The sequence below is a fragment of the Chaetodon trifascialis genome, chromosome 6, assembly GCF_039877785.1.
Source record: "Chaetodon trifascialis isolate fChaTrf1 chromosome 6, fChaTrf1.hap1, whole genome shotgun sequence".
NCBI lineage: Eukaryota > Metazoa > Chordata > Actinopteri > Chaetodontiformes > Chaetodontidae > Chaetodon > Chaetodon trifascialis.
In genome coordinates, this window is record NC_092061.1 from 16,044,635 (window position 1) to 16,067,315 (window position 22,681).

The window sequence follows — 22,681 nt, forward strand, 5'->3', positions numbered from 1 at the left end:
ACTGTGACAAGATGTCATAACGTAGTAAAAACAAAATAACATAATTCAGTAATAAAACATAGGAATATGAAATCATGACATAGTATAAACAAAATAATATAATGCAGTATAACCCATGGAACAAGAAGAACAAAAGTTGAATGAAACAGGCAAAATAATAATAATGAAATGAAACATAAGAAAACATAATATAACAAAAGTAAAACCACAAAAATAAAACCAAATACCCATAACAAATTCTGAATCCACTAAAAATAAAATCTTAAACAACAAAAAATAACAATTCCAAAATAAAAAAAATAAACGAATAAAACAGAAATAAATAAATATATATATATATATTTTTTTTAATGCTTAAGCAGGTCTAATGCAACATGAGCGGATCAGAGTCCACAACATGAAAGTCAATTCAAAAGCAGCATGAAAGAGGCCTTGTCAGCGTCGCTCCTACAAAGGGCTGTCCTGAACTGCCATGAGTGGGTCCCAGTCAGTCTGAGCGGAATTGCACCACAGTGAAACCAGGAGAACCAGAATGACCGTAGCAGACTTCCGAAGTAGGACAGACTTGCGTGTTTATCTGGGCCGTCAGGTGTCGGTAACAGCAAAGGAGCGCGCATTAGGATGGTTATGCAACCCAATTGAATGTTTAAGGCCAGCTGCAGGACTCCGATCCATCTCAGTTGCACGAGAAGAATAGAAAAACATATCATAATTAATAGGAGGTTTGACTGTGACTGTGAGAGGGTATATAAGTAACTGAGAGTAAAACATAAAAATTAAAAATGATTAAAATATAAAATGAAGATTAAAACATAAAATGCTGATTAAAATAAAAATTAAACTGCAATTTGTAGTGCGTATGTGTTTGGCATCCTATATGTGAGCAATAATGTGTAAGCTGTTCTTCATTGCATTAACAGGCAGCAAGCATTTCTTCTTTGCACAAGCATGTGGAAAAAGTAAAACATGTGGAAACAATAAAACAAGTGGATAAGAAAAGCAGTCAAATAATAATACTGTGTTCATTGGAAAACCTGTTGTGTGTTCAAAATAATGAAAAGACATTTAAAACAATAAAAATGAAATAATAAAAATAACATAATATCAATATAGGTAAATTCTTAGAACTAAGTAAAAAATAGTAAAAGAAAACATCCCAAAAGGCACCATATCAAAAACAAGAATAATGAAAAGAGATTATACAGGAGTTCTTAGTCTCATCTCTGAAGTAGAGCATTGTTCATTAAGAATTACCAGCAATAATAGATTAAATACAATCCACGCCTCTATGTGTATACAAGAGCTATATGTAGGAGTGTGTTAACCATTAGCGAGTCGCATGTGTATTCATGATGTCAAATGTACAAGCAGCGATTGTCTCCATCTTCCTCCATGTTGAAGTCCAGTTCAGCTTCAGCTTCTTCCTGTTCAAACTCAGAGGGGGAGGGGGAGAGCATGGAAACTGCCTCACCAGGACATTGTACTAATTGATAATGAGGTGGTGGTGGAAATTTATCATTAATGGCCGTGGTAATACATTTTAGACAGAGGTGCCTGATGCAAGACAGTGTAGTGTAACTAGGGGACTACCTTAATTTGATGTTGCATTCGTTGATAAAATAACAGGGCACCACCTTCCTCAGCTAAGGAGGACTGCAGAAATTAACTGCTATCGCTGATAAATACTAACGAATGAACTAACAGTAAACCAGTCTGATAATCTGAAGTGTAAACTCTGGATACAGGGATCGTATATATTCAGTTCAAAAGGACACCGTCTAACCAGGACTTATATCAAAATATCATTTATTAAGCAGAATTATGGATAATGAGTGATGTATCAGGGATAATAAGACAGAAGATGGGAGGTGATATGACAGAACACACAAGAAACTTATGGCAACATAATGGTAATTAAATTGGCGATAGTGAGAGGTAGTTGAAAGGGGATAATGGGGACGCGAACGTAAAGTGAGCAGTATCTTAACCTCACGGACCAACTCTTATTCAAACCCGCTTAGCATGCCTACTTGACTGATGGCGTCCCGTTGTGCTCTGCTCCGAACTAACTCGAAGATGCCCAGATGGTTGTCCTTGGCTCGATCTACTCAGTGGTCTGGTGAAGGCCAAGCGCACCAAGGTGACGAGCTGATGTTGGACGGTGACGTCTCTGGAACTGGTTCTTTGGTGTCGGTTACAGATGAGGGGCGGCTCCGGATGGTTGTTAGCCGGACCAAGGATCAACAGCTGGCTGCAGGGTTTGGTTCGGTTGAGTCGGTGACGGATTATTTTAGACTGACAGTACAAATTAAGAGTCTCTTCGGTGGCCGGTCGAAAAAGGCTACAAAATTATTATTATTCGACTAAATTTACTGATGTTAAAACAAAATGTTTGGCTAAAAAAAAAAAATAACTTGAAAGCTTGCGGCAAGTTAAAGAAACACGTCTTCTGAAAAATAAATCATGCTACTCGGTATGGCTTTTGAGTAGCTTGAAGACGGGAAAAACTTAAAGAGCAAAAACGACTGTGCAAAACTTAAGACAAAGAACTAAAAGACAAAACTAAACATAACATAAACAAAACTGAGTAACGCGCACTCTGAGTGACGCCCGCACTGCGAGTAACGTGCGCACTGTGAGTAACGAGCGCACGCACTGAATTCATGCTGCGGCTGCAGACATTTAAATCTTGCTCCAGGGGCCTGTCTAATGGGCAGGCCGTCGAACATGTGAGACGCTTTGTGACGCGCAATCACCTCAAGGAGCTGAATTAATCAATGACTCATACGAGGGGCTCATCTGCTTCTCACTATGGTCAATCACATATAATTTCAATAACAAATTTTCAATGACATTTCAACATTGTTCACAGCATGCATCAGGCACTTCCTATGGCTGGGTGACAACATTAAATGATAATCTTGGTACAGTTTCATCCCAACATGAATAATTACTCAATGTATAACTAATACAAAAACAAAAGAAAAAGAAAGAAATAAAGAAATAACGAAATAAAGAAATGCAGACTATATTTGCTAAAATGATTATCATCCTTATGATTATTCCTTAATAAAAGTCTCATAAAGCACAATCAACTTCGAACCCTACAAACCCTTAGATGGTAGGAAAGGCTCCATAGCAGAGCCTCAGGCAAATCCTAAAACAAAGTTAGATTCACAGCTTGTCATGGGACATGGGAAAACATAGGCAGCATACAGATCATGGGTTTAGTCATGTGAATATGTCCAGTGTTGAGTTGTACAGAGATGCAATTGTCAGGTATACCAAGAAACAAAGTCCTCAGGCTTACAAACAGTTCATTTTAAGGTTGGCTACTTTGCAACCCATCCGCAGACTCTGTTTGTGGATTCAGTTGAAGCCTGGCCTTTGTTCTTCCCAGCCGGCTTTACTATATCCAGTCCTTAGGGCTATTGGGGGACCATTAGCATTGACATGGGACATCCCGTTTCTCTTCGAAATCACACTTCATTATGAGCATTCTAGATGGTCTATAGTTCAATCAGTTAGACTGGTTTACAACTCCGTTTCTCATGAGAAGTCAGAGAGGGTAAGAGAAGGTCAGTTAGAGGCTAGTTCTGCTACAACAGTTACTGCTGCAATGAGTGACATCAAAATGGAAGCAACTAGTGTCCTCCACTTGCCAAAAGTAGCATCAAACAAAGTAGTCAGTGTATTATCAATTCCAGAGTCTTCCGCTAGTTCAAAAGATAGTGTCCTGAGGCCAGTGAGGGCTCCGATTACAGAGCCATCTGGAGCTGTGTTGTTAGGGATGAACACACAGCAGTCTTGGGCAAAGAGAGCCCACACAGCACCTTTTTCAGCTAGGAGAAAATCAAGGGCCAATCTGTTTTGATACGTCATCACAGAAGTAGCAGCCTGTTGTTCATGCAGGCCTGCTACAGCATCTCTAGTCACGTTATTCAATCTTTGGATATTAAAATGGACACAATTAATATGAGGAACATATTTATTTATGGTCACCGACCAGAAGAGGGAAGATTTAAAACCTGCCGCAACTTGATTAACTAGTTTTTATTCATCAGGCATACCTCTGGTGACTCCAATTGCATCTACATAGGTCCGAGTGTTATGGTATAAATCAAATACACTACATTTATGTCTGTGGGGAATGAATGTAGACTGAAAGGCCGCAGACTGCCAAGAGACAATTTCTGATGCTGTATGCATCTTTGATTCTAGGTTTTGGTGTAGAGTGGGGGTGTATAAGGGTTGCAGAGGGGACGTGTCGAATCATTGTTTCTCTTCTGGACAGATAAAGCTTCAAGCTGCCAGCTGTCCCACCACAGGATGGGCAATATGGTCGGCACTACTAATGTGGTTAATATAGCGACAGTGAGTCAGGTTCCAAATCCAAATCTCCAGAGTGGAGTCTTTTAGAAGACGTGATCCGCTGAGGTTGGTCTAAGTTACCATAGCTTTTCAATTTCAGCATGTCAATCGTCATTGTTAGTAGATGAGGCCTCTAAGTCAGTGCGAACCTCAGTCAATGTTCTTTCAGTGGGGTCCTGAGTAAGTGTACAGTGTGTTTTATGGATCCAATTACTCAGCCTGTCGTCTGTCAAGCAGACTTTCACACAATGTGATGTAGTTTCTGCTACCTTGTATGGTCCTTTCCACCTAGCCTTGAGAGGCTGGGTGGTAAACTGCACCGAACTTATGCCGGATCCCAAACATCTTTTCCACTTGTCTTAGATCCTCATTAGAGAAATGAGGGACATTGTCAGATCTTATGACTTCTGGGATTCCAAATCTGGGTATAATTTCTCTTTTCAGCCAATTAATCACTTCTTTTTCTTTTTCTGTTTTGGTAGGTGTGGCTTCCACCCATCGAGAAAATGGATCTACACAGAATAGAAGATATCTTTTACCTTCAGTTCTGTGCTCTGCCCCGTATCAGTAAAATCAATTACTATTTCTTTCCATGGGGCATCAGGAACTGGGTAGCTGCCTAACCCAGCTTTGAGTGAGATCTTTGGATTGAACTGATTGCATATCTCACAAGACTGCACAAAATATGTGGTGATGTCTTTAAGATGGGGATACCTCTGCTGTGTGCTTCTTGACACAGCATATTTAGTAGTTCCTTCCTTCATGATTTCTCCAGAGCCCTAGAGAATCTTCTGTGGCTTCTTTTTCTCTCCATGTCCGTTTTTCAGATGGAGCGGCAGCTTCTTGATGTTTTGCACACATAGATCTCTATGTGGCTTGTCATCAGGAGCCTTCTGAGACACATATTGTACCCTGCTATCTCTTTTGCTGCCATATCTGCAGCATTGTTGCCTCTTACAATTTTGCCATTTCCTTTTTGATGTCCTCTGCACTAGATTATAGCAACCTGTTCTGGCTCTAGCAGGGCATAATAAAGGTCAAGTAACTGATTCAGATGTTTAACAGGAGTGCCAGCTGAGGTCATAAAACCTTTCCTCCTCCAATGACACATGTCCACATGCACAGCTTGAACCGCATAAGCCAAATCAGTATAGATGTTTACAGTCTTGCCTTTCGCTAATTTGCATGCTTCGGTTATCGCAATTAATTCCGCCTTCTGAGCTGAAGCTGGTTGTGGAACAATTTGCACTTGTTTTGTCTGTAAACCAGCTGTCGTTTCTTCTACAACGGTGTATGACGTCATTAAAGTGCCTGTCGGAGTGTGATGACTATGACCGTCGCAGAACAATATCATTTGAGCATTCTCAATCGGTTCTTTGTGTAGAGAGGAGTGTAGTTGCATCTCCTTGTCAGTTTCTGCCACAGAATCATGATCTTGTACAGTATCCATCTGTAGAGCCATGTTAGTGCCTTCACTAGTGAAGTGAATGTGAGGCTTGTTAAGCATCTGTTGCAGGCCTAAAATTCAGTGTGCTGATAGTTAGAGTCGAGAAATGCTTTTATGCCATGTGTAGTGTGCTCTACAGTCTGGTTGCTCATGGTGACGTGAGATGTTTTTTGTACTGCTTTCCCTATTGCTGCTACATGTCTGATGCATGTAGGATGTCCTCTTTCCACATTAACCAATTTGGAAACATCAAAATTTTTCTGTCTGTTGCACTCCTACTCTCCCTCTTTTCGGAATCGGAACGGCATTAACAAAGCCGTTTTCATCAACATCCAAATGGAAAGGCTCTGAGTAGTTAGGAGAGTGTAGAGAGCAAGCATTAGACAATGCGGCCTTGACATCTACAAAGGCCTTATCAGCCTCTGCTGTCCACTGCAAGGGAGAGTTGTAGTTTGTGTATCCAGCCTGTGTGATCAGTGCCCTTAAAGGTGCCACCAGACCAGAAAAATCAGGGATAAAGTTCTTGCTGTACGTTACTAACCCCAGAAATTGCATCATAGATTTAACAGTGGTTGGTTTGGAATGACTCAAAATGTATGTTTTCTGGGCAGTTGTCATGTTTAGACCGGAGGAACTAACCACACGGCCCAAAAATGTGTCCTTAGGTCTCCCGATCTGGAGTTTAGACTTCGAGACTTTGAAGCCACAGTGCGCAAGATGGCGTAGAAGTGTTTCAGTGGCCTTCATGATAGAATCAGAGTTTAACAAAAGGCTCAAGAAACAAGTCATGTAAACACAGAGAGTCACCAGGTGTTAACCCTGGGCAGCCCTATTGTGGAAGTTGATGTGCACCAGGGGCATGGTGCAGAGGCCCTTGTTGAGAGTGGGAAGCAGGAGGGGCTCTAGGTTCAGGAGGGGGAGGATACATGGAATGAGTATAGGGAGGAGTTCCTCCCTGTGAGCGTGAGTGCTGAACAGAACAGAACAGTCACGGGCCCAATGACCAAAGCCACCGCATATGAAACAGTGATTAAAAGACAGTGGAGCTACGCCAAATCGATCGATGCGTTTCAGCCCTCGCCTGTTGTTATTACGCTTTAAGGCAACAGGTCGGTACGAGTAGGGAGGAGGGTCGGGATAAGGGTCATATGGAAGGGGTGGGGCAAAGGGCAAGGGGTGAGGAATGGGCTGAGATGGTAGCTGCTGAGGCAACTGTTTAGCAGCAGCCTTGTTGAGATTTACATCATCTCTCATTTTCTTCACTTTTGATTTTAGCAGTTGAGCCTGAAGGGAGGCCAAATCGTTATCTTCCTGACATTGATGCTCGAGGTCATTATCAATGTATTGGATAACATGAGCAGCCCACACAGTGTGCGTCATGCTCGGCAAACCAACCAAGAATGCTTTGATCCACTGAGGATCCCTTTGTCTATGTCTGGCAGGCCAGATTTAATCAGCGCGGTATCTTGCAGGGAGAACGGAGTGTACGCGTCCACGGTGCATCCACCAGCGGCGGTTGCTGACGTCAGCGGCATCTGAAACTGACGACGACGGGTGTCTGAGCAAGCATGGATGTTACCAGGAGCGGGGTCGCGCGTGATGAACTGGGGCAGATTAAGAAAGCTTGATTGGTCAGTGCGGTCTTTCCAATTGTGAAGGCCATGTTGCTCAAAAGCAGAGGTTAGAGCGTGAATGGAGGGATCAACGCATTCAGACTCCGAAGCGTTCTGACTGTTCATGTGGGTCAGTTCGGATGCTAGAGCACAGGATCGGGTTTGCAAGAGCGTCGGCGTTCTGAGTGATTGATCAATGTTCACGCGCACAGTTTCATTCAAATATCTCTCTGCCTGTCTTTGTGATTCTTCATTGCCTGGATATGGGGCGGTTTGTAACAGACCATTTTAATCATGACTAACAGAGACATCATTGTGTTTTGATTTGAGAGTGTATCTGAGCCGATTGAGGATGTAGTTTGTGTCTTTATCGGCGCTGCAGGGCTCGTATACTCGGCTTGAGGCATCTGATGCTGAAAAGCATCCATCATTGCCCGTGCAAGAAGCTTCTGCACAAAGTCTAGTCCTATGTGATCGCTGGGGGTTTTCCAGTCTATTCACTCGTTTTAATTCACCAATCTCGGTAACACCTTAACTGAAAATCCCCTTTAACCTATTCCAGTGCTCCCCTTTTCAAAACTACTTGAGATCTGTGTCAGTACAGGAATTCTCGATCAGTCTGTACTGCTCGATACGCTGTCACTCACACAGTAAAATATCAATCAAGTAGGAAACCACCGCACATTTATATGAAAAATAATAAACTTATCCCTGTGTCCTTATGAACAGTTTAACTCTACAGCTCACAACTCAACAGGAGAATTTTCGTATTTCTATCTCTTTTTTTTTTTTTTTTTTATACTTATGCCCAGCACACGGTCATAGTCTGCTTATAGACCGGGGCCAGCTACACGCATCGATAGTCTGCCTATAGACTGGAGGTGATTCTCGTTTGGCTTCAGCACCCCACTCAGGGCCAAAGCTATTCTCTTACAGCTCCACGTGCCTCCCAGGGCCAGAACTGTCTTCTGTTGCTATCATGCACCTCTCTGGGCCGGAGCTTACCTTTGTCGCTACCACGTCCTAATGATGGAGCTTACCTTTCTAAATAATCTATGTGTTTATACTTAACATGTGACCATTCATTTAATAAACAAGTTTTTTCTTTAAGCATCAAATTATTTAGTTTTTAGCGATCAGTGGATGGCATTTAGTCAGACAATTGTAATTTGGTATGTCCAATGTGCAGAAGTTTCTGATAGAAAAGAGGTTTCTGCATACCTTTGATTTAGGTGCCTAGAATTGTCTGAAAAAAGTCCTCCTCTGATCAACTCAGGTGGTCATCAATAGGACACGGCCTCGGAGTCAGCCAAGCCGAGTCATGGCACCAATTTGTTAGCTTTGAAGCTCGGCTCTTTATTGGAAGCTCAAGAATGGTCCGGAAGTATTTATTGGAGGTCACAGGTAAAGCAATGCAGCGCTGGTCTCAGAGTGTCAGAGTTCCCTCAGGATCTCAACCAAAATGAGTACCGTTGTCAGGCAAAAGTTCATATTTATGGTGCTGGGTTTGACCAACCCCGTACAATAATCAGATATACGTTACAGAACATAACTGGACAGTTTCCAAGTACTGGGCAAAACATATCTTGTTCTGAACATCTGATAAACAATCTGTATGTGTGTGTTTGTGTGTTGTCATCAGGCGTGGGGATAATATTACAAACGTCATAAATAAGGAGGAGAGGTGCCATGAGCATCTTGTTATCAGCACTGATTGTCTCCAGGGACCTAATATTTATGACTCAAGGCTAAGAGTCAAGTTCTTCAAGACATGCAAGGATTCTATCAAAGTGAGAAGATGTTTTCATGTATCAGAGTGTTCAACAAGATGTTCTATGTAACAAGTGCACTTAAGGGTTATATCAAAACCACGGTGAGATTATAAGAATAATCAATTCATTGGTAATTATAGTAAAACACACAAGTATGAGTTATAAGAAAATATATGCTTAGACAGTAAGGCCATACAACATTTGCCAGGGTTAACGTCACAGCACAGAGAAACAGCTGCAGATTTGGCTGATACAATAAATTATATCAAAAGGGGGATGTCAAAATCTCCAGTCTGGTTGTGTTGCTTCTTAAGGTAGGTGGTCACTTGCAGTTTGGGGGGCTGCAGAGTTGACTGCCGCTAACAGGGGTAACACAATACAGCACAATACAGTAATGATGTTCCCACCTCATTTTAATGGAACCAAATGAATGTCCTTGTACCGTTCAGAGTTGCATTAGATACGCGCCTAAATAACATTCACACACAGGTTGCTAATCACATTCCAAGGACAAGATGTGGACAATAGTTGGGCTGTCCACGTCCTGGTAACTGGCCAATTACATTCGGTCGCGCAAGTCCAACTTCTGTACGGGGCTGTCTTAAACCCAAGAAGATAAATGTGAACTTTAATCAGAAATCTGTGCTCATTCTGACGGAGGTCCTGCAAGAATTCTGTCATTCTGAATCCAGCGCTGCTATACTTCACCTGTGACCTCAATAAATACTTCAGCTGTGATCTGAAGATTTCTCTGGTCTGTTCTTGGGCTTCCAACAAAAGAATCAGGGCTAACAGACACACCTGAAATCTTTTCCACATGTTTTGCAAGAACACGGCTTCTCACCTGTGTGGATCCTCATATGAACATTCAATCCTGATGCATGACGAAATCTTTTCCCACAGGTGCTGCATGGATAAGGCTTCTCACCTGTGTGGATCCTCATATGAACATTCATTGCTGATGCGTCATTAAAACTTTTCCCACAGGTGCTGCATGAATATGGCTTCTCCCCTGTGTGGATCATCATATGAGCATTTAATATTGCTGCATTACTAAAACTTTTCCCACAGGTGTTGCACAAATATGGCTTCTCACCTGTGTGGATCCTCATATGAACAATCAATGGTGTTGTGTGACGAAATCTTTTCCCACAGGTGCTGCATGAATAAGGCTTCTCCCCTGTGTGGATCCTCATATGATTAATCAAAGTTGTTGTATGCCCGAATCTTTTCCCACAGGTGCTGCATGAAAATGGCTTCTCCCCTGTGTGGGTCCTCATATGAGTATTCAATGATGATGTCTGACTGAATCTTTTCTCACAGGTGTTGCACGAATACGGCTTCTCACCTGTGTGGATCCTCAGGTGTCTCTGAAGTCGTGACTTAAACTTAAAAGCTTTTCCACAAGTGTCACATTTGTGAGACTTTTTAACTCTGTGAGGATTACAGTGAACCTCTGACAAGTTTGGGTTGTATATATTGTCACAGTGACTTTCGCTTTCCTTTGGCTTTAGGTCTGCGTCTCTAGTTGATCCTGAGTCTCCATGCTCACCTCCTCTCTGATCTTGGCTCTCAGCTACATGAGAGCTGTTAGAGAGGAGCTGCTGGTCACTTTCTTCATGAGCAGGAGTCAACATGAAGGCTTCAGTCTCCTCCTTCAGTACAAGCTGCTCTCCCTCCTGACTGGTACAAAGTTCCTCCTCTTCCTCTTTAATCTGAAGAGGTTCTGACTCCTCTTGGTCCAGACTAGAGATCCTCTCCTGGTCACAGAGAACCTCCTCCTCCTCCTCCTTCTGACGGACATGTTGCTGTGGGAGCTCTTCAGGGACAGACAATAAAACGCTACTGTGATGACAGAGATAAAATGCAGTCGTGCTAGCAAACTACTACCATCACATATTTAAACAACTGCGGTCGTACACATACGAAATTCCTCTGTCTTGTAACAATAATCATAGTAATACATTTTTACACACCTATTCTGTGTAACTTTATTTCAGGTTTCCAGACGACATCCAGCAGTCTGCGCTGACGGTCGATCTCTTCTTCGTACTCGACGACAGTTTTTTCAACAACTCTTAATATTTCCTCGGCAGCAGCAGTCAGTCGCTCGTTGACAAACTCTCTCAAGTATTTAACTGCAGACATTGTTGCCTCATTAAAATAAGATACCTACGATACAATGTTGCTTTCCAGCTAACTCCGAGCAGATGCGTCTTTCTTCTTCTTCTTCTTCTTCGTTGACGGGTAACGGCAGTTTACATCCTTTGTGTCGCATTACTGCCCTCTTCTGGTGATAATTAGCTACAACAGTGTCTTGAATGAGCTCCAAATCTCCCAACACTGTTTCCAGTGGCCACAAACGGATTACAGGACATATCACAGTTGGACAAATCTCCTTTAAACAGACACACGAGTCTCTTCTTGCTGCATCTCCTGATGTTTCCCCACTTTTCCAGCCGACCAGTAGCACTTGTTTGGTTGGGTGTCGATCTGCATGACTTCTTAAATGTGAGTAAACCCAGAGGCACGTCTCTTGTCTCAGATTGAAGGATAACTTTTTTTGCCCTTAGCCAAAATACTTGCTTGTGAATTGTTTCTCAAACATAATACAGTAGAAGTATATGGACATACAAATATGGATATCAAAGCAATTGAAGAAAAACTCCCTCAAAATTAGATTTATTTTTAAATGAAACTGTTCAAGACTTTATATCTGTGAAATTTATATGCTACCTTGCCCATCTGAGGGCAATCAGTGTTGTAAATATAAATACAGCACTCAAGTACATGGAGTTACATTCCACCACTGCACACATGCACATTCAAAATGAGGCAGGCCCAAGAATCAAATGACCAAATGGGATTTAATCACACTTTTACTGAACATATCCTTTATACAATCATGTGTTCACAAAGTGGTGAACCTCTCTCCATCCTCGCTTGTGACCGACTGATATTTACAAAAGTCAATGAAGTAGATGAGATAAAACATTAAATATATTATCTTTATAAACAAAGCTTTACTGTTAAAATACATGCATGCAATGAAAACACAAAACCAATTTGTGACCTATTTTCCTTTAGGAACTCATCATGGTATGCAATGCTAGCACTTGGGTTGAGGAACCTGGTCAAATGAAGGACAAGGTCATTGAAAATGTGCTTCATCACACGAACATACTGTGACCTCTTCTCAATGGGAAATTGTCTACTTTCAATCACAGTCATAACTATTTAAAAAGTGTATTTCATGCAGTACGTGTCCACAGGACTTTCAGCTCCATGGTTTCTCCTGTGTATATTGATCCTCCAGTGTTCATTCCAGCAAGTGATTTGAGTAAAACTTCTCTCTGCTGCAATTATGTGGCCTCTCACTTCATTTAGTTCTTGTGTGTTTTGACCATGAATGACAAGAACGAGCACATACAAAAACAAAGGCTACTTGCCCCTACGTGATCTTGCATGTTGTGCCGAATGAGACGCATCGCAGTATGTTTTCCCACAGATCTTGCAATGGTACGGCCTCTCACCTGTGCTTTCTCATGTGAACTTTCAACTCACTGGCATGTAACAATTTGGCTCTGTCTAGTGATTTTATGGGTGCTTTTCATTCAGTAAATTGGTCTCCTCTCCTCTCCTAAAAAAAAAGGACACAGTTGAAACAAGAATCAAGATTACATTTGTGAAGACCTGCTCCCACCATGATTCAAACGTGTGCCACATACGATACGCCCCTGAAATAATAAAAGACTTCCACGTAGGCTACACCGGCGTATCCTCACTCTGATCTCCTTCAGAAGCCTCCTCCTTCCTCGTCTCCTTCAGGTGCATTGAAGCAATTGGAACATAGACATATATAGAAAGGCTAGATGGCTGATGGGACTTTCGCCGGCGTTGTCACCAGTCGGCCATCTTACCTAGGGGGACTTTTCCGGAGCGCTCTCTCGTAGTCGATGGAAGGTGAGCGACCTACACAAACAAAAATACCCTTAACTTGCTGAATTCTTGACAGATTTACAAACGGTTTGGTTTATTAAAAACCTTATTAACGTGGCTATGATTCAGGCCGCGCAGACCTGTTGAAATTGCAGTTTTTCTTTTCGAAAATCGCTGCATAGTTGTGTGTTTGTTACAGCCATTTGCAAGGCTGCAATCTGGGAGTTTCAGTTATTATATAGGTTTCTGTGAGACCAATAATAATTGTATGACAACAACATATATTGTCTAAATGACAATTTGTGTGGATGCAGTTGGGTATTAGCTAGCAAAGAAACAAGAGCTTGTGAATGAGACATGTGAGCCACTTGGACTATTACAAAGTAACCTGAACTTAATTCTATACAGGTGGGAAAGGCATAATTACTCCTTCGTTTTAGCATGATTTCCAAGCTGTTTCATTAGTGAAATATATCCTCGATTTAGATTTATTGTGATACAGTAACTGGCTGGCTTTGTGTTTGCAGAAATACCCCCCTACAGTACAAGATGCCACACTTTTGTGCAGCATATGGATGCTCAAACGAACGTTCCTTCAAAACAAGAGCCCGTGGAATCACTTTTCACTCGTAAGAAATGACTTGAGGGACATATTTAGGATAATTGTTGCTACCTTAGTGGATTTGTATTTCTATAATGCAAGTTATTTTGACCCTGACGTTTTAGAAATGTTTCTACCATTTGTTTACATAATAATCATTGAATATTTCTTTTTCACATTTCTTTTAACATGTTACTGTTATTTAGGTTTTCATAATGGCATTCAAGCATAGGCTACATGAATTACCCCAACAATATCATAATTTAGCTCAGTATTTTTGTCCTTACCATTAATGTTAAAGGTAAGAAGGGTGTAAAATGTTGTCAGTAATTCATATATCTTGGTATCTTCTCATGTTTTTAAGGTTTCCCCAAAACGCAGAGAAGAGGAGGCAATGGGAACTTGCTCTAAGAAGAGACGGTTTTGTTGCAGAGTCTGCACAGGGCAGACTGTCCGGCTTAAGGCTGGTGTTGTGCCAACCATTTTCAACTTCCCTGCTCATCTCCAAAGGGTATGTGTATCATTGACCAACAAGAATATGTGATATACATATTGTCACGATTTCTGCAAGTTTAGGAATACATAAAGTGTTGTACATTAAGGACATTTTAATATTTAACTGTATATTTTAGCCGGTAGCAACAAGAAGCACTGCTGCCTCTAGAGCAGAAGAAAACCTGCCCATGGACCTGCACCAGGATGAGCCTCCACCTGATGTGAGTATTTGTACACAACTAAGAGCATCATATGGCTTATCATTAAATCATTTATCTCAGTGGTGCCCAGGAAGGGATATGATGGTGTTACTTGAAGAACCCGATATTATTTGAGGTGGTAATCTGTTTAAAAGGATTGAGAACCACAGGCTGTCACTTGCTCATGTCACTCATACACTTTTATGAATAAGCATGTACAAACTACAACAAGGTGAAGGGAACCTTTACAATCAAAACTGACAATTTTGTCTAGAGACCCAAAACATAATTTCGCCTTTAGCCAAGCCAATTTATTAAAATCAATTTATTACAAGAGCACTGATTTGGGTTTTATTTTGTAGATTTAAAGAACATAGCATTGTCTTGAACTCAGCACTGATAGGTGAACATGAATTGTTAAAAAGTTACCGTTAATACTGTCCTTATTATTATTATTATTATTATTTATATATTTTTCCAAAGCCTCAGGCAGCCACTGGAGAGAGGAGAAAAAGCCTGAAGAGGAAGGCCCCTGACCACCTGTACGCATTGCCTTCCTGCCCCAAGGCTATAAAGGCCTATGTTATATGTTAATATGTTGGTTTTGGGTGCATGTTGGTTTGGAGTGAATGTTGCATGGTTTAGAGTGCAACAGTCACTCTTTGGAGTGAATCTTGAATTGTTTTGTAATTGTGCGCACCTGTTAATAAAAGAAACCTTGATGACATGTTACTGAATGTGTTTATTTAAAAATTTATAATAAAATATATGTAGGGTAGAACAGGTAAGATGAACAAACCATCCCCTTGATCTTTAAAACTATACACATGAGTTGTCACGAGACCCTAAAATAAGAACACAAACATCATTTCCAACTGGCTGTGGAATTCTTTGACTTCTGTGGTATAATTATTTTTTATGCTAAAGCAAATGGACCCAGGTCTAAACTTATACATTATGCATGTTAGTGATATTCAATGTATAGAACTATGTGAATCATTTAGCAAAAGATCATTCTGAATCATTAAATTAATTAGGTTTTATCAAAACGATGGTCATGGGGCAAGATGAACCAAAAGCCTTGGGGTAAATTGCCAATATGAATCACAATTCATATAATGTACATACATTATTCAGGTTAAGTTTGAAATATCATGTGGGTCAACTTACCCCTTTATATTTAATATATGTATTAATTAGAAATATAAAATATCAAACTATTAAATGTTTAACATAAACACTGACGATTTAATTTCACTGTATATGTGTGCAGCTATGGCAGGTAATGGTCTACTATCTACTTTTTTAATTTAAAATGAAAGTCCATGGTTATAATTATCCGTAAATATGCAATAACATAACTACATCTCTGGCGTGTATAACAAATCAAACCGTTTAAAAATGGGTTGAAAATTGAGCAAGTTAGGGTTAATTAAATAGTACATGCTCCATAGGCATTAATGTTATCAGTGGGTGCTTTTCATTACATAAATTGGTCTCCTCGTCTCCTCCACTCGCTTCCTCTCCTCGCTTCTTAGCTCCGCCCAGCGAGGACATGAAAGAGGGATGCGAGGAAGGGACGTGAGGACGGAGGAGACGAAACTCCGAAATGAAAAATCCTCGCTCCACAGCGTCAGTCCGAAGCGATGAAAAGCACCCTATGTATGGGTGCTTTTCATTACATTTAATTGTGCCTCCTCGTCTCCTCTCTCCTTCGTCGACCCGGAAATCGTTTCCCCTCCGGCATGATGAAGGATCTTCCAATTGCTTAAATGCACCTGAAGGAGACGAGGAGCGAGGAGAGAGGAGGCTTCTGAAGGAGATCAGAGTGAGGATACACCGGTGTAGCCTACGCGGAAGTCTTTTATTATTTAAGGGGCGTGTCGTATGTGGTACACGTTTGAATCATGGCGGGAGCAGATGTTCACAAATGTAATCCTGATTCTTGTTTCAACTGTGTCCTTTTAACAATTGTATCTGTCACCAAGAAATTAATGAAAATTCTTGGTATATATTTACGTTTTTTTAAAGCAAGGCTACAAGGCTGTTGGTTTAATCCACCACACAGCCGTCCTCTGTTATGCCTCTAACGGCATATAATTGAAACCTCATCAATAGCAATCAGGAGTAGAACAGTCTGACTGCAGATCTGACCATAATATCACGTTTTACAGCTTTTACAGCTGTGCAAACGTCATCAGTAATTGACGTCGCTTCGGACTGACGCTGTGGAGCGAGGATTTTTCATTTCGGTGTTTCGTCTCCTCCGTCCTCACGTCCCTTCCTCGCATCCGGGTGCTTTTCATTACATTTAATTGTGCCTCCTCGTCTCCTCTCTCCTTCGTCGACCCGGAAGTCGTTTCCCCTCCGCCATGATGAAGGATCTTCCAATTGCTTAAATGCACCTGAAGGAGACGAGCCTCTAACGGCATATAATTTAACACTTTATGGGGTGAAAAGCACCCGAGGAGGCACAATTCAACGTAATGCAAAGCACCCACAGTTCAACGAAATGAAAAGCACCCTATGTAAGGGATAATGCCCGACGCGAACGCCTTCGCGTCGTCCATTCATTACTGATAATGGACACCTCGAAGGGCATTCCGCTTATACCATGGTCACTTGCGAAAGAAATAAATATGAAATCAATTATTAATACGTTAATGTTGTTTTTACCGTTAAAATCGTAAGTTTTTCACAAAAAACGGCTGAGTGGACTATTTAATATCTCTCGTTGTGACGCGTTGCCAAGGTAACCGGCTCTGGCCACAGAACGTGCAGCTCGGTCGGCCGCAGCTGTTTAGGCCTAATCAGTGGAGGGAAGTGAGATGATTGCTTAACGTTATGTTACGTGATATAAAGTATCACTTCAGAGGGCAAGTGCACCTCTTACTGCTTGTGTGTGTCCAGAAGATGATGCGAAATTTTGTTTCAAAGAATCAAAGTCCAGACAGTTTACTAAATCATTTTTATTGCAAGAAATATTATCCACCATTCACTCTGATCATTAAATGTCTATCAAGCAAGTCTATCCTAAATCGTTTTTAGAAATATTATCCACCATTCTCTCTGTATCAAGTAAGTAAGGTAAGCAAGACAGAAAGACAGGCGACGAACTATTCAAAATTAAATGCAACATTGCCGTTGATCATTAAATTTGATAGAGATACTGGCATGTCCACCATAGTGGCATTTGAAGGATGGAGATTTAACGTTTGTGGACCCTGACCACTGCTGGTTGGGACATTGGCATTTGAAGGACGGAGATTTAATGTTTGTGGACCCTGACCACTGCTGGTTGGGACGTTGCGGGACGACAAAATGTTGCTCCATTCTCGTCTCTCCTGGACTGACGGAGCCCAACAAGCCTGCGGGCTGCTTTCACAGCGATGCCCCATCACAGACATGATCTGGCGAGTCTCCAGCCCAGCGTCTGAGAGTCGACCCACAGCCGTGCTCCGGAGGCTGTGGTTTGTGTAAATCCGCGACAGACCCACCTTTAAGACACAAATATTTATGAGGGCTGAAGAAGCGTTAGGCATAATACATAGGGCTACATTATTATTAGAATTGTACAGACCTCTTCGCTGATTTTTTTTAGCATGTCTCCCAGGTAGTGGACACCCATCGGCTCCCTCGAGTACCACACATCAGATGCCACGGTGATGGAGCGCTTCGGGTGCAGATAAAAAGATTTTGCGTCTGGGGGACATTTAGAGATGTACTTCTTGAAACTTTTTACTGGGCACAGGGGATCCCCGGGCCTTGCGAACATAAAACCTCTTAGGTTTTGCTTGTGTGGGTCGTTTGGATCTTTATGATTTTTAGTGTCAGGATTATGTGCTAGGCTGACGTATTCAACGCCATCCTCGTCTCTCTGGATGCTGAAAGATGTCATGGTCAGCTCACGGTTCCCCTCCCTGCCACGCCGAGCCAAACACAGCTGGATGTCAAACCACACCTTTCTGACAAGGCCGAGGGGCGTATCGGGAGACAGCGCAGGTGAACATCTGATTATCTCAAGGTCCGACTCAGGGATACGAGGATGGTGGAAGCTGGTGTCTTTCCCACTCTTTCTGTAACGCTTCAGTATCGCCTTAAAAACCGCATTACTGCTCTTGAACACAGTGTCGCTAATGATGTTGACGTCTCTTAAGTGGCGATTAATGCTGGCTCTCAAACTCCTCAAACTGGCAACACTGTATTCTCTTCCTTCCTTAGTGGACTGGACAGATGCATAAAACAGTCGCAAAATGTCATTGAGAGTAGTGGCAGTGTAGTTCTCAAAGTTGATGTCCATGTTTTTCTGAGCCAGGAAGTCTCTTAATGTTTTAACTGCCCATTTCGTGGTTTTCTTTGTGTTGACCTCGTCCTTGTCATCCTCTAAATTGTTCAATTCCTCCGGTGTCACCTCCTTGTGTCGTATCTCCTTCTTCTTATAACCTCTTCTCTCTTTCTCTTCTGCTGCATCCCAGTCTTTAAAATGATCAAATTCACCAAATAGGTTAAAGGAAACTATAAAATCACTCATGTTGTCTACTGTCTTGCCGTTGTGATAAATAAACTGTGAAATAATGTATGTTAACGTATGTTCTGAGTTTCTGTTGCCACGGTTACCAACTAGCATTTGAGCCAGCGCAATAATTTAGAAAAATCAGCCTATTTGATCGGAACTTTTCATGGGTGTCCTACAACACTTTTTAACAGACACCCTGCAGCCAATCAGAATCAAGTATTCACCCAGACCATGGTATAAGTGTTCTTATTCTGTACTTTCTTATAGCACTTACGTAACCGAATGAATGTCCTTGTACCGTTCAGAGTTGTAAGATAACATGACTGGTGAAAACCAGGTCTGATAACAAGAGGCAGAGGACACTTTTCTCTTCTCTCTTGTCTGTCAGTGAGGCCTGTTGCATTAGATACTCGCCTAAATAACACTCACACAGGTTACTTCTCACATTCCAAGGACAAGATGTGGACAGTAGTTGGGCTGTCCACATCCTGGTCACTGGCCAATTACATTCGGTTGCGTAAGTCCAACTTCTGTACGGTGCTGTCTTAAGCCCAAGAAGATAAATGTGAAGTTTTATCAGAAATCTGTGCTCATTCTGACGGAGGTCCTGCGAGAACTCTGTGGTTCTGAACCCAGCACTGCAATACTTCACCTGTGACCTCAATACATACTTCAGCTGTGATCTGAAGATTTCTCTGGTCTGTTCTTGGACTTCCAACAAAAGAATCGGGGCTAACAGGCACACCTGAAATCTTTTCCACACGTTTTGCAAGAACACGGCTTCTCCCCTGTGTGGATCGTCATATGATTATTTAATAATGTTGCCTGCCTAAATCTTTTCCCACAGGTGTTGCATGAATAAGGCTTCTCACCTGTGTGGATCCTCATATGAGCATTCAATGATGTTGCCTGCCTAAATCTTTTCCCACAGGTGTTGCATGAATGAGGCTTCTGACCTGTGTGGATCCTCATATGACTATTCAATGCTGATGCCTGACTGAATCTTTTCCCACAGGTGTTGCACGAATACGGCCTCTCCCCTGTGTGGATCCTCACATGAGTATTCAATGATGGTTTCTGATTGAATCTTCTCCCGCAGGTGTTGCACAAATATGGCTTCTCACCTGTGTGGATCCTCAGGTGTCTCTGAAGTTGTGACTTAAACTTAAAAGCTTTTCCACAAGTGTCGCATTTGTGAGACTTTTTAACTGTGTGAGGATTACAGTGAACTTCTGACAAATTTGGATTGTATATATTGTCACAGTGACTTTCGCTTTCCTTTGGCTTAAGATCTGAATCTCTACATGATCCTGAGTCTCCATGCTCACCTCCTCTCTGATCTTGGCTCTCAGCTACATGAGAGCTGTTGGAGACGAGCTGCTGGTCACTTTCCTCATGAGCAGGAGTCAACATGAAAGCTTCAGTCTCCTCCTTCAGTACAAGCTGCTCTTCCTCCTGACTGGTACAAAGTTCCTCCTCTTCCTCTTTAATCTGAGGAGGTTCTGACTCCTCTTGGTCCAGACTGGAGTTCCTCTCCTGGTCACAGAGAGCCTCCTCCTCCTCCTCCTCCTCCTCCTTCTGACGGACATGTTGCTGTGGGAGCTCTTCAGGGACAGACAGTAAAACGCTACTGTGATGACAGAGATAAAATGCAGTTGTGCTAGCAAACTACCACCATTATATATTCAAACACCTGGGGTTGGACACATTCGGAATTTCTCTGTCTTGTAATAATAATACTAACCATAATAAAATTTCACACACCTATTCTGTGTAACTTTATTTCAGGTTTCCAGACGACATCCAGCAGTCTGCGCTGACGGTCGATCTCTTCTTCGTACTCGACGACAGTTTTTTCAACAACTCTGAATATTTCCTCGGCAGCAGCAGTCAGTCGCTCGTTGACAAACTCTCTCAAGTATTTAACTGCAGACATTGTTGCTTCATTAAAATGAGATACCTACGATACAATGTTGCTTTCCAGCTAACTCAGTGCAGATGCGTCTTTCTTCTTCTTCTTCTTCTTCTTCGTCTTCTTCTTCTTCTTCTTCTTCGTTGACGGGTAACGGCAGCTTACATCGCATTACTGCCCTCTTCTGATGGTAATTAGCTACAACAGTGTCCTTTTTTAAAAACGGGTTGGGGGGGGGGGGGGGGGTGTTTGTCTTTTTTTTAGTGCTGTCAAAAATATCGCGTTATTAACGCGTTAACGCAAATCAATTTTAACGGCGTCATTTTTTTTTATCGCGCGATGAACGTTCTCTGTGACCTAGTGAACTTGTAGTTTTTTATAAGCTGTGGCCACTGCTAGTAACGTTACAAATACTACAGGATCCGATTGTAAACCGGAAACAAAACAATAGACACGCTCCACGCATGTTTTGGTCTCGCCTGCTCGCTAGCTGTGAAAGTGTAGGCGGATAAAGCGCGAAACGCCGAAATGGATGCGAACAAGATTCTGAATAGAAAGTTTAGTTTCAAAAAGTTGCCAGATGAGTCGACTGACAAGACCAAAGTTTGGACAGAGGCATATGGATACCGCAACTAAAAACAAGCCTACTGCAGCCATAGACAAGTAATGTTCATTCTTTCTGAGAGAAATAAGAGGCTGCGTTGATAAGCCTCTGGTGAATAAACAGAAGAGCATCATAGTTTGACTGCTTGTATGTTCAAACGAAACTTAAGAAAGGAAAGTTTAAGCCATGGTTCAACTGCACTATAGGCTGAGTCCTAGTTTACAATGATGTGCACTTTGTAACTTGTATCACCCTGTTTTGATCCCCTAGAAAGGGTTGTTGAATGGGCTTTTTTGTAACCAAGTTTTTTTTTTTGTTTTTTTTTTGTCATCTGTTTATTGATATTGTTAAAATGTGTGAGATTTGATTCATTCAAATGTGAATGACTGCTCAAAGTGAGAATGTTAGTGTGAAATATAACACTACACATTGTTTTCAATAAAAAACATTTGCATAAAGCAAGCCTATCCACTTTTCCATGTTGATAAGAGTGTTAAATGATAATTAATGGGACATTTAGAATAAATAAAAATTGCGATTAATTTGCGATTAATCACGATTAAATATTTTAATTGATTGACAGCACTACTTTTTTTACAAACTTTATTGAAAACATCAGTGTGTACAGTACACAGAACGATACAGAGACATTAGCGACACATTACGGAAAAGACAGACTAAGATACAAAGAAAAGAAATAGAAGGTGTAAATAAATAAAGACAAAATAGTATGCGAGAGCATGTTTTATGTAAATAATTTGAGTGTGTTACAAATGTTAATAGTCTTTAAAGCTTTTTTGTTGTTCGATCCAAAACATGAGCGTCCAGGCTTAATCGGTTGCACAAAGACCAAGCCAGGATGAGCAGACACGGATTCAACAAGCCAGGTGAACCTATCCTGGATAAGTATGTGCACGCGGCTTCCTCAAATAGACCCCGCCATCGATCACAGATTCACCGATTCACCATGGCAACTAGAGCAGCCACTTTTCCCCGTCTGAGGTAGAAGGCCTCATGGAGGCTTACGAGGAGGTGAAGGACCAAATTAAAAAGAAAGGCAACACCGCCACAGTTATAAAACAACGAGAGAAAGCGTGGCAAATCATCTAAAATAATAATTTATCTGCTGACAAATGATAATTAATAATAAATGATGATAATTAATGAAATTAATTAAAATTGAAATTAATGATGCTTATGTTTTGTGTTAA

The 22,681-nt window shown here is 41.5% G+C and overlaps 3 protein-coding genes across 4 annotated transcripts in view; all 3 read right to left on the reverse strand.

Annotated features, from left to right (window-relative positions):
- LOC139332034 (zinc finger protein 664-like) overlaps window positions 1–11,458 on the reverse strand; it is a 15,680-nt gene extending 4,222 nt beyond the window's left edge. Inside the window, exons 1-3 of one of the 2 annotated variants that reach the window (XM_070963714.1) lie at window positions 11,180–11,455; window positions 10,300–11,022; window positions 10,048–10,215 (exon numbers count right to left, since the gene is read on the reverse strand). In XM_070963714.1, the coding sequence (XP_070819815.1) occupies window positions 10,048–10,215; window positions 10,300–11,022; window positions 11,180–11,351 (1,063 nt within the window). In that variant the 5' untranslated portion in view covers window positions 11,352–11,455. Of the gene's footprint in view, window positions 1–1,793; window positions 10,216–10,299; window positions 11,023–11,179 lie in introns of those variants that run through there. The other variant, XM_070963713.1, reaches the window with a different exon arrangement.
- LOC139332096 (zinc finger protein 501-like) overlaps window positions 1–20,920 on the reverse strand; it is a 27,478-nt gene extending 6,558 nt beyond the window's left edge. Inside the window, exons 1-2 of the mRNA XM_070963809.1 lie at window positions 20,719–20,920; window positions 19,667–20,558 (exon numbers count right to left, since the gene is read on the reverse strand). Of these exons, the coding sequence (XP_070819910.1) occupies window positions 19,687–20,558; window positions 20,719–20,890 (1,044 nt within the window). The 5' untranslated portion in view covers window positions 20,891–20,920 and the 3' untranslated portion in view covers window positions 19,667–19,686. The remainder of the gene's footprint in view (window positions 1–19,666; window positions 20,559–20,718) is intronic.
- The window catches only part of LOC139332030 (uncharacterized), a 20,046-nt gene continuing 9,624 nt past the window's right edge, over window positions 12,260–22,681 (reverse strand). Inside the window, exons 3-5 of the mRNA XM_070963707.1 lie at window positions 18,019–18,914; window positions 17,668–17,935; window positions 12,260–12,554 (exon numbers count right to left, since the gene is read on the reverse strand). Of these exons, the coding sequence (XP_070819808.1) occupies window positions 12,523–12,554; window positions 17,668–17,935; window positions 18,019–18,914 (1,196 nt within the window). The 3' untranslated portion in view covers window positions 12,260–12,522. The remainder of the gene's footprint in view (window positions 12,555–17,667; window positions 17,936–18,018; window positions 18,915–22,681) is intronic.